The 15418-nt window shown below is 38.6% G+C and overlaps 1 protein-coding gene across 1 annotated transcript; it reads right to left on the bottom strand.

Moving 5' to 3' along the window:
* Nucleotides 1–3731: 3731 nt before the first annotated feature.
* Nucleotides 3732–5135, bottom strand: LOC109205851 (abscisic stress-ripening protein 2-like). The gene is made up of 2 exons (XM_019368607.1): nt 4846–5135; nt 3732–4120 (listed from the first exon to the last, which is right to left on the bottom strand). The coding sequence occupies exons 1-2, from the start codon at nt 4993–4995 to the stop codon at nt 3938–3940; spliced, it is 333 nt and encodes a 110-aa protein (XP_019224152.1). The 5' UTR covers nt 4996–5135; the 3' UTR covers nt 3732–3937.
* Nucleotides 5136–15418: the final 10283 nt, after the last annotated feature.

Genomic DNA, 15418 nt, shown 5'->3' with positions numbered 1-15418 from the left:
CCTCTTGATCCTTCTAATACAATGGCTGAAAACATGGCGACTCTTTTGACGCAAATGAGCATCCTCACCAAAAAAGTGGAGGAATCAGGGCAGAAGCAACAGGTTCATATAGTAGACACTACCAAAGGGGGCTTGTGCACCTCTTGCATTAGCCAGCCAATTGGTAATCCGTGGAATGCAGAGCATGATCATCATCACCAGCACCCTGAAGATATGAACTATGTGGCTAACTATGGGGGTCAGAGGCAAGGTAATCAGAACTGGGGTCAGCAGACTCAGCAGCAGTACAGGCCACCGCAGCCACAGTATAACGCCGGAAACATGGGAGGCATGAGACCCCCCAACAACATGGCACCGTATCCTAGACCACAAGGGTACAACAATCAGCAGCAAGGGTACCACCCACCTCAGCAACAGCAGGGTGGAAGACAGGAAGACGGGTTTGCAAGGCTTGAAGCAATGATGCAGCAGGTTATTGGGTCCAATGCTAAAATAAATGAAAGGGTGGATGCACATGATGCAGCTATCAAGAATATTGAGGTACAAGTGGGCCAGATTTCAATGTCACTTAACAATCGTCCTCAAAGGACATTACCTGCAGATACCCAAATCCAAAAGATCAAGGCCCAAAGCAGCTGATGGCGGTGAGTCTACGAAATGGTAGGGATCTAGATGTTGAGCAAGAGAGAGCTCGAGAAAACATACAGGCTGAGACACTAATTCCAGTGCCTATTGAGCTGGATGACTCTACGGGATTGACAGAGGTAACAGTTCAGCCTGCTCCTGAAGAAAAGAATATGCAGCAAGAGACTGAGACAGTAGTTGAGCCAGTAATTGAGACAGTAGCGGAGCCAATAGTTGAGACAGTAGCTGAGAAAGAGAATCTCAAGTGATTGGGAAGAAAAGACCTCCTGCATCATTTCCGCAAAGGTTGGCCAAGCATCAAAAGGAGGAGCAGTATAAAAAGTTCCTAGAGATGCTCAAACAAATCCAGATAAACATTCCATTGATTGAAGCGCTAAAGGAGATGCCGGGATACGCTAAAATGATGAAGGACTGATGTCTCGGAAGTTTGACTTTCAAGACTTGTCGACTGTGACCCTTACTCAGACATGTAGTGCAGTGGTATCTAGACCTGTTGCCGAAAAGCTATCTGATCCAGGTAGTTTTACAATACCATGCACTATTGGGAACTATGCCATTGCTAAGGCACTCTGTGATTTAGGGGCCAACATTATTCTTTTTGAATTAGAATTTAAACATACTTAACTATTTCTTTTACGATTTTCTTTATATATTTAAAATTATGTTTATTTACGCTCAATGCCATCTTTCAAGTTTGACACCCAAAATCATCTAGCTACAACTACCATGGTTATACATAATTTCATCCGACTATATTCTTTTACCGATAAAGAATTCAACTTTATGCTAGTGAAGATATTACTGCAGAGATTGATGAAGGAGATCAGCCTTTTGATATTCCTTTAGAAATGCGAGGCAAGTCTTCTACTAATATTGAAGCGTTGTGTGATNCTTAAATTTAATTCCGGTATTAATTATTCCTTATTCCTCATACCAAACGAGCCCTAAAGGTATGTTAGAAGCTAAACGCTAAAGTTGATATGCGATTCGATTCGGCTCAGACTTGAGACCGATCGTAACTCGTAAGCTCATGCCTCATCATGTCTGTATTTTTCCGTTTTCTTTCTTTCTCCTTTCGCTTGTTTTCTTTTTTAGTTTTTGTATTACTAATTCATAAGTACAATGCCATCTCTTATTATATTTGTAGCTAAAATTGTTAAATTATCTGAACCTGAAAGTGCAAAATTATACCACATATCGTGTCAACTACTAGTATTTTATGAGATTTTCCCTTTTTAATAGCTTTCGCGAGGGTTGAATCTCCTTTCTTGAGCGATCACCTTTGCTCGTTGGCGGAAGCCGCAGGTTCGAGCCTTCGTAAATCCCGAAGGATTGTAAGATGTTCATCATAATATACCTTATTGTTATACTTTGGTTGAGGTGAACATTATGTGGTATGCCACCTCATCACCGCCTTCCCCAACACCTTCTCTAAGTGTACAACTAATCTTGTACACGGATTTGGGTACAATTTAACTCGGAAATTTTAAGTGAACACATCAAATTATTTTTTCAAGCGGTGTAGACCAATTGTGTATACACATTATCATCAAGAATTAATTTTGAACTTACTGATCTTAGAGTCTGTTTGGCCAAGCTTCTGGGAGGCCAAAAATACTTTTTTCTCCAAAAAAGTACTTTTTGAAAAATTTGAGCTGTTTGGCCAATACAAAGAAGTACTTTTAGCCAGTAGCAGAAGCAGCTTTTCCGATTTTGGGAAGAAGCACAAAATTCTAGCTTCTTCCAAGCAGCAGAAGCAGAAGTAGAAAATTAATTTATTCAAGACAAAACTATCCTCACCATAAATTTATATTTTTCAAATTATCCCTTACTAATTTAAGTTTTTTCTTTTCATTTTATATATATATATATATATATATATATATATATATATATATATATATATGAATCATATTGTGACTTTCCAACATTTTATTGACTTTTCTTGTTTTGATTTTTTCTTTGTGTAATATCTTGTAACTTTCTAAACTATCTTCTTCCTTTTTCACACTAAAGCAAATCTTTCTTTGGATTATCAATTCTCTTTCCACAAATAATCATTTATAATTTCTTCTATTATATGCTATTAGTTTCCGAATCTTTAAATAATTATCAATTGCATTGCATAATCTATCTATATACTATTAAAAGAAGAAGAAAATACATCCAGATTAAGTCAAGTGGCAGCCTCGCAATAGGTCACTTGGCATTTTAGGACAAAGTTAGCAAGGTTAGGTAATAATTAGTTTTTTTTAATGTAAATTTTTTTAAAAGAATAAACTATACATTATGTGTTGTTAATAATTAGTTACTCTTAGAATTTAAACATACTTAATTATTTCTTTTACGGTCTTCTTTTATATATTTAAAATTATTTCTATTTTACGCTCAGTGCCATCTTTCAAGTTTGACACTACTGCAGAGATTGATGAAGGAGATACGCATTCTCATATTCCTTTAGAAATGCGAGACAAGTCTTCTACTAATATGGAGGGACTGTGTGATAGAAGTAGAGATTAAATTGTTAAAAATATTATCATGTGTGAGTGACTTTACTTATTATTTCATGCTGGATTATCAATATATAGTAATTTGTGAATAGACTTCAAATTTATACTGAATGATGTTATTTTAATTATTCAAATCATCATATAAAAATAAGTAATTATACTAGATAATATCATAACTATATATGTAAAATTGATTTAAATCTTTAATATGTTTGTTTACATTATGATTTATATATTAATTAAGTAAAATAAAAAAATAATAAAAGTATCTTACGATAAATATTTAAGTTCATTTTTATAATTAAAAGAATTATACGACCTTGGTACTATCCTTTTTGATAATTTGACACTCAAAAGCACTTTTTGAAATGATTGGCCAAACACAAATTATTTACCAAATATTGCAAAAAGTACTTCTTAAATGAATTGGCCAAACACAAACAATTTTTTTTCAAAAGTACTTTTAAACAAAGTACTTCTAAAAAAAAGTACTTTTCAAAATAAACAGATTTTGGCAGCTTGGCCAAACGGGCTCTGAGTCTCAAATACCAAATTAACCCATATAAAAAGTCAAGATTGCACCAAATCAAAAGGCGATCAACATATATAGAAATACCAATCAGTCGATATTACATAGAACACTCGATATAAAACACGTACATACTCCATTTTTGTTTATTTTAGGCAGTTCAAGTATAAGACATTACAGCACCAACATAGTAATACAGAGAATTAAAAACACAAAGAAATATAATGAAATAGGATTTCAAAAGCAGTTAAATTTAGAAAAGGTGGTGGTGTTTCCCTCCTTCAGCTTCCTTTTGCTCTTTCTTGGCATCCTTCTTATCATGGTGTTCATGGAATGCAAAATCACCTGCCCCAACTGCAGCAGCTGCTGCTATCTCTTCTTCTATCTTGTGTTTGTGTGCATGCTCTGGATCTTTCTTTTCCTTGTGCTTCTCATGCTAAAATGTTTTATCAAAACAAAAGAAGAGTAAGAAAATTGAAGAACTAAACTCAATCAAGATAATTGAAGGGGAACCCTGGAGCAATGGGTATGGTTTTCTCCGTGTGACCTATAGATTACGGGTTCAAGCTGTGGAAGCAGCCACTAATACTTGCAATATGGTAGATTATCTACATCACACTCTTAGGGGTTGCTGCCATTCCCTAGACCCTGCGTGAATGCGAGATGCTTTGCGCACCGAGCTGCCCTTTGCCAACTCAATCAAGATTATTATAGAGACAAATACACTTCTTCTTTTATTCGATCCGACTCATATTTAATACGGATAAAAAAACGGGTGAACGGGCGGATAATATGGGTAACCATATTATCCATGACTTATTGAATATGATCACTTTTGGAAGAATTACTAGTCTCCCAAACTTGAGGAACCCCCAATTTGAGCCTTTACAAATGTAAAAGTTAAACCTATTAGTTATCCATAGGTTATCCATTTTCTAAATGGATAATATGGTTCTTATTCATATTTGATCCGGTTTAAAAAATTCATTATTCAACCCATTTTTTAGTGGATAATATGGGTTGTTAACTATTTTATTCTAATCATTTAGCTACCCCTACTCATAACCTAGCTATTCAATACCTCTCTTTTCATTTTATGTGAACCTTCCTCACCTAGGAAATTTATGTTAGCTTATAAATTAAATAAAAACATATAGGTACCATGGCAAAAGCACCAGCAGCAGCAGCACCAAGTTCACCAACTTTCTCGAGATGACTATGGTGCTTGACTTCCTTTTCATAATCGACAGGACCCTCATCCTCCTCCTTGTTCTTGTGGTGGAACAGATGATGGTGCTTCTCTTCGGCCATATTGGTGCTAGCTAGTGGTTTTGAAGACAGTCAATGGGAAAAATGGCAATTCGGAAGTGGTTGATGCTTGAGTATTTTGATTGCATTATTTATAGCTGATGAATTGCAACCTAGTCCAAAAATAGCTGGCGTGGGTAAGGAGAAAATGTTGTGAAAGGGATTTGAATATTAGTCCATGTGAATTAGGTGGCACCTTTATTATTCTTACGATTTTTTTATATCATTTTCTTAAAGCTTGACTTTTTTTTTATAGACAATTAATTTACTTGTGTGAACGTGAGAAATTTCAATATTAATTACTCCTAATTTTTTCTGAAAAATTACGCAGACACAACAAACATATATACTAGTATTTTACATTCATAGCTATACTTTTAGAAAATTAACATTCATAGCTATATTTGAATTTTATAGCAAATTCATACCTAGCAGTGAAACAAGAGATTAATTTTTTGAACTGAAACAAATAACCAACAAGCTCCCGTAACCAATTGGATAAAACACCTACTTAGTAAGCGGATATCTTGAGTTTTACTCTCAACAAGATCATTCTATTTTTCTGTACTATATTTCGCCTTGATTACAGCCGATATAAGCTGTATCCTTTGTATATATATATACCATTACAGTTTGCCTTGCTTTATGAAACTATAGTTACACATCTTAATTAAGCTCTAAATGATAGTGCTTTATGAAACTTTCTCATTTATTTCTAACTGAGGTTTTGACTAGTGGATGTGATATATACCTGTGTCCAACTCAATCCAATTCTTTTTAATTTACTTAAAGAGCCCTCTGGGAATTTAGCAACCGGATCAAATAAGTTCAATAATTGTCGAAGGAAAATGTCAATGGAAACACAGCTATGAAAATCCTTTCTTTTATATAAATAACAAAACACGTGATTCGTCATTTTCTTCTCAAACTTCTTTAATTTCGTTCCGTGTGTAGGGGCATTACACTACTAGAAATTCAGATTTTAGCGACCACGAAAAGCGACCAAAGTTGGTCGCTTATTGGCCAAAAAGCGACCAAACAGGCCTGGTCGATATTAAGCTGGTCCCTTTACCTTAGTGACCAAAGTTGGTCGCTAACTTTGGTCACTCAGGTAAAAGGACCAAATTTTCCGGGTAAAGAAAATAGCGACCAACTTTGATCGCTACAATATTTTAATATTATAAATAAATTGTTATTCCTTTCCTCTACAGAGAAACCTTTCTTCCAAGTCACACCATAAGAGCCATTTATTATCTTTCTTTGATTCCAGATCAAAGATTAATTTCATCATTAATTTCTATCTAGATTATATATCTATATTATATTAAGTAGATTGTAGATTTCGATGTATATCTATCAGATCGTGGCTTCATGTACCAAATATTTCAATATCGTTGCATCCGGTATTTTTGTTTTGTTCCAACAGTGTGATGAAGAATAGATCCGAGAAAGAGACTTTCATTTCCAGTCTCTTATTTATTTTTATTGAATTTTCGATTTTCCTTTTAGAAAATCGAAAAGGANTAGCGACCAACTAGCGACCAAAGTTGGTCGCTTTGCTTGCTATATTTTTGGCAAAAACTGCCTGTTTTGGCAGCTACACCACCTGTCAGCTTACCAAAATTCCTAAACAGGCATTTTATGCCAAGAACAATAACAATAAACAACAACAACAATAAAAAGCAACAACAACAACAACAACACAACAACAACAACAAAAACAACAACAACACAACAACAACAACATTATAACCAACAAGTATAAAGTTCAATAGAACTTTATACTTTAAGCTAACCAAACTAAGTTAACTGTTATTACAAAACCATTCGAAAATCGATTGTATTTGTCTAGTTCAAAGTGTATAAAAGTCAAGGATTGTTCTGTACATCATTATCATCACTGTCTGATGAACTTTCATCACCAAGAAGGTATCCAGAAGGGTGTATTTGTCGAGGATGGGAAGAATGATCACGGGGAGGACGGGAGGAACGAGCACGGGGAAGGCGAGCCTCTGGCGATGACTCACGAGACCGGGGAATCGGAAAACTGCCAGAAGCTAGGAGAGATTTGATCTGCTCTTGCATGCTAATGTACTGAGCATCTCTAAGCTTTTCTCTTTCCTTGGCGGCTTCTAGCTCGGATGTGAGCTTTGCCACAGTCTCCCACATAGAGGAGAGGCTCTCCCCATCAAGTTGTTCGGCTTGTGAGGAAGTCCTTATTCCTTGCATTCCACACTTATAGCGATGGAATTTCTTATTAGGAAGCCCGTATACCTTCCCCCATTTTGGACCGCCAGCAGCCTGCGTCCTTATTCTTTCAGCATCCTCGTCCGATAGTTGGATTGGCTCGCCCGACTCATTAGGTGGCTGACTGCGTATGAATTGCTCCACTTCAGCTGTGAAGCGTCCCTATAAGAAAAATTACATTGAATTAGTATTTCAAAATTTATATAAAAGTAAATCAAAATTCTTAATGAAAAGTGAAAACTTACCTGCACAGTCGAGGCTCGGCCCTCGACCCACCTTTCTTGATCCGTCTCTTTCTTCTTCTTTACAATATGAGTCTCCTTGAATAGCTCATCTTGGTTCATCGGATGCCCCAACTTCTTTTCCTGAAAACTCATAAATTTTAGTTAATAAACAGAATAGATATACTTTGAAAATTAAAATAAATTAAGCAATTACGTACCATTCTTCTTTTTATTGTCCCTAGTCTGATCGCACCTCCAGTGTGCAAGGATCCTCCCTTCTCAGATGCACGAGCTTTCTTTCCTTTTTCACTCTTCTGCAAGAACTCTACGGTAAACCATTGCCTTTGCAAATCCTCCCATAAAGCTAAATTCGATATATATATAAGCTAAGCTATATTCTATAATACATATTTAGATGGAAATATCATAAATATAAATAATTATACTGCTTAAAAGAGCATTTATACCTTAAATTGATTAAAAATTGGCTCCTTCAGCGAGAATGGGAATTCACTCCAAGTCGCATAAGGGCCATCATAAAGCTTTCTGGTGGCTTTGGTGATTATCCTTGTAGTAATATTACTAGGGATGAACCTGCAATTTAATAAAAAAAATACACTAATATCTTAGTAAAACTGTACAAAACAATAAAAGTAAAAATAACAAATAACTCTTACCCATCACCCTCAGGGACTATGATGATCCTGCCATATTCATCATAACGCACCTCCTCGTCATCATCAGCATCACCGTCCGAAGCATGTATATCAGAGGCATGTGTGGAAGGTGTAGGGGGGTCAGAGCTAGTATCTTGCTGGCAAAGGCCTGCAATAGATGGAGTCCCAGATGAATATGGCTGCGAGCCCTGGGACTGCGAGCCCTGAGACTGCGACATAGCTGTATGGGCCGCAAGTGGATGTGACACTGATAGCTGTGACCCGAGTGGTGTGACCCGAGTGTCTGTGACACGGATGGCTGTGATCCATGTGGATGTGACATGGATCGATGTGATCCATGAGATGTTGATGGCTGCGATCCACGTGGTCATGAGACAGGTGGACTGTATGTCGGACGTACAGTCCTATGGCCCTGTGATGAAAGACCTGGTGTAGGTGTAGGGCTGGTGATGCTGTGGCAGCTCAGAATAGCCCTGGGGTGGAGGCAAAGACATAGGCATAGGCACATGCATCTGTGAAGAGGCAAGAAAAGATTGAGTATTATCTTCTACCCTCCTCGTTGGTTTCCTAGCCTTTTCTCGACCCCGAGAACCAGTAGGATCATTGTTACCTCGACCCTCGCCTGTCATCTGCATAATATAATACATATTTAGATTGAAACATATAAAGAAACTAGCTATAAACGAGAGTTATTAAAGAAACCAACTTTTTAAAGCTCATCGACGTATAGTTCCTCGTCCGAGAATTCTTCTTCCTCACTAGTTTGAGCTTCATCAGTTGATTTTTTTTCCTCGTTTTCTATTATTCTTACTTCATTTATATCAACTTCTTCCAATATGTGTTCAGGATGTTCCAAATCATTTTCTAAAACTTAGTCTACTATTGAACACTGGAGATATCGTTTTGATATGCAACATCTAACACATTCTCGACTTCCACCCTACCCACAGGCTTAGTTTTTATTACAACCCACCAATCGGACTTATTCCGCCGAATGGATAAGGAGCATAATACACTTGCCTAACATTATGTGCAATTATGAAAGGATCATAGCGATCATACTCCCTCGTATGATTAACCTCAATTATGTTGTATTGATTGTGTACTCTTGTACCTCTTGTTGGATGTGGGTCAAACCACTTGCATCTAAAGAGTATCAATTTCTTAAATGGCCAACCTGTATATTCTAGTTCTATTATTTCTTTGAGCACACCATAATAATCAATATCTCCATCTTGGTTGCCATCACCACCTTGAACCCACACCCCACTGTTGTTGCTATTTTTATTTTCAGAGCAATTCTCTGTATGAAACTTATAACCATTCACAACGTACTTAGACATTGTTGTGACCTCAACCCCAGGTCCCCAAGATACATCTTTCGAAAATTGATTTACACCATTATTTGGATCATTTACCTACATATCGTTAAAAAAATTCATAAGTTAGCATAACTTCCAAACATTGTTTACCTACATAGTGTTAGAATATTTTAAGGAGAAACTTACAAATTGTTTGAACCACGTATCAAATCTCGTATATACAGCATCATGGCCAAATTGACCCACAAAGTGACTGTGACACATAAAATATTTTTAGTAGTTGCATTGAGATGTAATCACAGTAATTTTTATATTTTGATAACTACTAAATCAATACTTACTTGAGAAATGGTACAACTTCGGGACAATTTAGCAACACGTGAAGTGTTGCTGACTTGAACTCCATATCACTCAAACTTCTCTTTCTACCATCCTTAGAACATCGGCCTGGTTGATTGAATATGGACATAAGCGGATATAATGGATCATTCCTAAGGTCGACCGTGTGCCTGTTGGGCCTATTCCTAGCACATGGCACATTACTCTCAAAATAATAAGAACAAAAATGAGCAGTTTCCTTTGCAAGATAAGTTTCGCATATCCCGCTGCTTAACAAATTGTTTGCATTTGCCAATTGTCCTACATAATTTCAGGTTAGCCAAGGACATTCAAATAAAACAAAAAATTACATTAAACTTAAAATATTACCTCTCAAAGGGATACATCCATCTGCATTGAACAGGCCCTCCAAGTCGTGCCTCGTGTACAAGGTGGATTGGAAGGTGTTCCATCACATAAAAAAAACCACATGGAAGTTTCTTTTCCATCTTAGTAGAAGTTACACGAATGTTCTGATCCATCCGGAGTAGGTTTTCTTCCCTTAATGTAGAAGAACACAAGTCTTTGAAAAACAAACTAATCTCTGTGATGGGTTTCCAGATTCGTTTAGGCAAACCACGAAATGCAATAGGCACTAAGGTCTCCATGAAAACATGACAGTCATGACTTTTCAAATGGCTCAACTTCCCTACCTCCATATCAACTTTTTCCCAAAACTTGACGCATAACCCTCAGGCATCTTCAATTTCGTTATCCAATCACAAATTTGCCGTCTTTCCTCCAAAGTGAATGTGTAACTTGATTTGGGCTTGAACACCTTACCATTGTTTGCTGTTTGCAAGTATAATTCAGGCCGCCTGCAATATTCTTGTAAGTCCATTCTAGCCTTCGGGTTATCCTTTGTCTTACCTTTAACATCCATCACTGTGTTGAACAAATTGTCAAAATAGTTCTTCTCAATATGCATGACATCAACGTTGTGATAGAGAAGATTATCCTTCCAATAAGGCAACTCCCAAAATATACTCTGTTTCGTCCAATTATGAGTAACACCCTATCCGGGAATCTATAAGGTGGAGCTTCAGTAACTTTACTGAAGTTCTGGACCCTCTCCCAAATTTCCTCACCTAAAAGTATCGGAGGTGGAAAATCATATTCCATTTTATTCTTTTTGAATGCATTTTCATCCTTCTAAACTCATGATCAGGAGGTAAGAATTGACGATGACAATCAAACCATGATTGCTTTCGGCCATATTTCAAAGTGAACGCTTTACTATTTTCCATGCAGTAAGGACAAGCTAGCTTCCCAGCAGTCATCCACCCAGACAACATTCCATATGCAGGAAAATCATTACGTGTCCACATTAAATTAGCACGCAAATTGAAATTCTGCTTGGTTGATATGTCATATGTTTCAACACCATCGTACCACAATTGTTTTAGCTCATCAATCAAAGGTTGCAAATATACATCAATCAAACTTTTCGGATTACGTGGACTGGGGATAATACAATTTAAGAAAATATATAGACTAGTCATGCACAACTCGGGTGGTAGATTATAAGGTGTAAGAGGCCAACATGAATATGGTGTCGCAGATACAGAAAAATACGTGAAGCCATCCGCACACAGACCTAATCGAATGTTCCGAGGATTGACGATTTGTTTGATCAGGTTCAGGGTGCCAAGGTATTTTCGAGGGTTGACTTGAGATCTGGCTACCATCAGTTGAGGATTAGGGCATACGGTGTCCCAAGACAGCTTTCCGCACTCGGTACGGGCATTATGAGTTCTTGGTGATGTCATTCGGGTTGACATATTCCCCAGCAGCTCTTATGGATTTGATGAACCGAGTGTTCAGGCCTTACTTGGACTCGTTCATGATAGTTTTCATTGATGATATATTGATATACTCCCGCAGCCAGGTGGAGCACGAGCGGCACCTTAGAGTGGTTCTTCAGACTTTGAGGGATAGTCAGTTGTACGCCAAGTTTTTGAAGTGTGAGTTCTTGTTGAGTTCAGTTGCATTCCTGGGTCATGTTGTGTCAGTGGAGGGTATCCAGGTTGACCCAGAAGGGTGCCCAGTTCAGATGGTCGGACGAGTGTGAGGTGAGCTTTCAGAAGCTTAAGATAGCTCTGACTACGGCACTGGTGTTGGTTTTGCCCACAGGTGTCGGGCCTTATACAATTTATTGTGATGCATCTCGTATTGGACTTGGTGCAGTGTTGATGCAGGATGGCAAGGCTATTGCCTATGCTTCCGGCAGTTGAAGATTCATGAGAAGAACTATCCGGTTCATGATTATGAGTTGGCAGCCATAGTCACGCATTGAAGATTTGGAGGCATTATCTGTATGGCGTGGCATGTGAGGTGTTCACGGATCACAAGAGTCTTTAGTATTTGTTCAAGCAAAAGGAGTTGAATTTGAGGCAGAGGAGGTGGTTGGAGTTGTTGAAGGATTATGATATCACCATTTTAAATCATCCGAGAAAGGCCAATATGGTGGCCGATTCTTTGAGTAGGAAGTCAGCGCATTTCTTTCCTGTGGCAGTCTCCAATTCATTCGAGAGGTTAGCTAAGATCTACATTCGGGAGATTGTTTGTCTTCATGGTGTGCCCGTATCTATCATTTCGGGTCGGGGTACGCAGTTTACCTCGCACTTTTGGAAAGCAGTTCAGCGAGAGTTGGGCACACGGGTTGAGTTGAGCACAGCATTTCATCCCCAGACGGACGGTCAGTCCGAGCGGACTATTCAGATTTTGGAGGATATGCTCCGACCTTGTGTTATTGACTTTGGAGGCTCGTGGAATCAGTTTTTGCCTTTAGCAGAGTTTGCCTACAACAACAGCTACCAGTCGAGCATCCAGATGGCTCCTTATGAGGCCTTATATGGTAGGCGGTGTCGGTCTCCGGTTGGATGGTTTGAGCCGGGAGAGGCTCGGTTGTTGGGTACGGATATGGTTCAGGAGGTCTTGGACAAGGTCAAGATCATTCAGGATAGACTTCGTTCAGCTCAGTCCAGGCAAAAGAGCTATGCAGACCGCAAGGTTCGAGATGTGGCATTCATGGTCGGTGAGCGGGTATTGCTTCGAGTGTCGCCTATGAAAGGCGTGATGAGATTTGGGAAGAAAGGCAAGCTTAGCCCTAGGTTCATTGGCCCGTTTGAGATCCTTGATCGAATGGGAGAGGTGGTTTATGGACTTGCATTACCGCCGAGCTTATCAGCTGTGCATCCAATGTTTCATGTTTCCATGCTTCGGAGGTATCACGGCGATCCAGCCCGCGTGTTAGATTTCAGAACTGTCCAGTTGGACAAGGACTTGTCTTATGAGGAGGAGCCGGTGGCTATTCTATACCAGCAGATTCATCAGTTGAGGTCGAAGAGTTTCCCTTTTATTCGTGTTCAGTGGAGAGCTCGTCCTCCTGAGGCATCGACCTGGGAGTCCGAGTCCGATATGCGGAGCCGTTATCCTCATCTTTTCCCCGACTCAGGTACTTCCTTCTTCTGTCCGTTCGAGGACGAACGGTTTTTTTAGAGGTGGAGAATGTGACGACCCAAAGGGGTCATCACCCATTTTTAATTAATTCTGTGCTTCCGAGGCCTTGAAAACCTCATTTAGAGTCACCTTGATTTGCGTGCGCAGTCCGGGCGCATAGCCGGAAAGCTTAAATATGAAATTCTGTGGAATGTGCTAAGTTTTGAGTTTAAAATGAATAAATTTGACTTCAGTCAATATTTTGGGTAAACAGACCCGGACCTGTGATTTGACGGTCCCGGAGTTTCCGTAGGAAAATATGGGACTCAGGCGTATGCCCAGAATCGAATTCCGAGGTCCCGAGCCCGAGAAATGAATTTTTAAAAGAAATTGTTTTTCTGAAATTGTTAAGGAAAAATTGAAATGATATTTGATTGGAATGTGTTGGTATCGGGCCCGTATTTTGGTTTCGGTGCCCGGTACAGGTCTTATATATGGTTTAAGTCATTCCTGTGAAATTTGGTTGAAAACGGACGTCGTTTGACGTGATTCGGACCTAAATTGCTAAAGTTGATGCTTTAAGAAGTTTGAGAAAATGCTTTGATTTTGAGATTTAATTGTTGATAAGGATGTTATTTTGGCGATTTGATTGCATGGATAAGTTTGTATGATGTTATTGAGTTAGTACGTACGTTTGGTTAGGAGCCCCGAGGGCTCGGGTGAGTTTTGGATAGGTGTCGGAGTGTTTTGAACTTAGAAAAAAATTTGGTTTTTCTGCAGCTTTTTGGTGTCCAGTGATTTGTACTATGCGATCGCATAAGTAGGCCCGCGATCGCATAGAGTAATATTCAGGGGTTCAGTTTTGTTCTATGCGGTCGCATAGTGTCTCCCGCGATCGCGTAGTGTTAAGTCTGAGAGGTCCGATATATTCCTCTATGCGATTGCATTGTGCTATTCACGATCGCGATGCCCAGCCTGTTTCTTCTATGCGATCGCAGTGCTCTGTTCGCGATCGCAATGACCATTTTCCCCTTACTCTATGCGATCGCATTACATTCTTCGCGATCGTATAGAGCATTTTCGCCCAGTTAAATTTTTAAAACTTCAGAAACAGTAGCATGCGGGATTCACCAAATATTTCACAAAAGCTTTCTTCTCCAAGCTCTTAGGCGACCATTGAAGCGATTCTTCATCAAAACCTCTTGGGTTAGTAATTCTTAGCTTATTTTCTTCATTTTCATCAACATCTATTGAAATTCTAGGCTTAAAATATGTGATTCAAGGTAGAAAAATTGGGTATTTGGGTAGAGTTAGGGCTTTTTGATTTTTCTTGATTTAGACCTCGTTTTGGGGTCGAATTTGAAAACAAATTATATATTCGGGCTCGTGGGTGAACGGGTGATTTGATTTTGGTCCGAACCTCGTGTTTTGACCAAGCGGGCCCGGGGTCGATTTTTGAGGTTTTGGGAAATAAGATGGAAAAGCTATAATTAGGCATTGGGTTTGTGTTGTTTAGCATTTATTGATGTATTGAAGTCATTATTGTATAGATACAATTGATTTGGAGCCGAATTCGAGAGGAAAGGCGGTTATTGAGGATTGAATTGGTCGTGGAAGTTTGAGGTAAGTGTTTGGTCTAACCTTAGCTTGAGGGATTAGGAGTTGAGTCCTATTTGCTATGTGATAATTGTTGAGTACGACGCTTAGGCATGGTGACGAGTATCTATACGTTGGTGTCAAGTATGACCGTGAGTCTTATATTGTGATTTTCATGATTTCGTTGTATTCTTCATGCTTTGGTGATGTTTTCTTGTTGTTGTGAAAAGTTTGTGGAAGGAATTGAGACCTTGAAACATTTTGGAGCATTGGCTCGAGTTATATTATGAATTGTGAAAGTATATGAGATGATTGAACCCCTTTGGAGCATTGGCTCAAGTGGTAAAGTGAGTTATGAAGTACAAGTGAAAGATAGAGAAAGAGTTGTTGAAATGTTCCCTTGCCGGGATTTACCTATTTAATTGTTGTTCCCTTGTCGGGATTTAATTGTTAAATCATTGTTCCCTTGCCGGGATTCCTATATGTTCTTGTTTATTTCCCTTGCCCTTATTTGTGATTGTTGTTTGGGTGAGGAAGAGTG

The sequence above is a fragment of the Nicotiana attenuata genome, unplaced genomic scaffold, assembly GCF_001879085.1.
Source record: "Nicotiana attenuata strain UT unplaced genomic scaffold, NIATTr2, whole genome shotgun sequence".
Taxonomy (NCBI): Eukaryota; Viridiplantae; Streptophyta; class Magnoliopsida; order Solanales; family Solanaceae; genus Nicotiana; species Nicotiana attenuata.
Note: the sequence above shows the minus strand (reverse complement) of the source record. Positions and strands in the feature narration are given on the sequence as shown.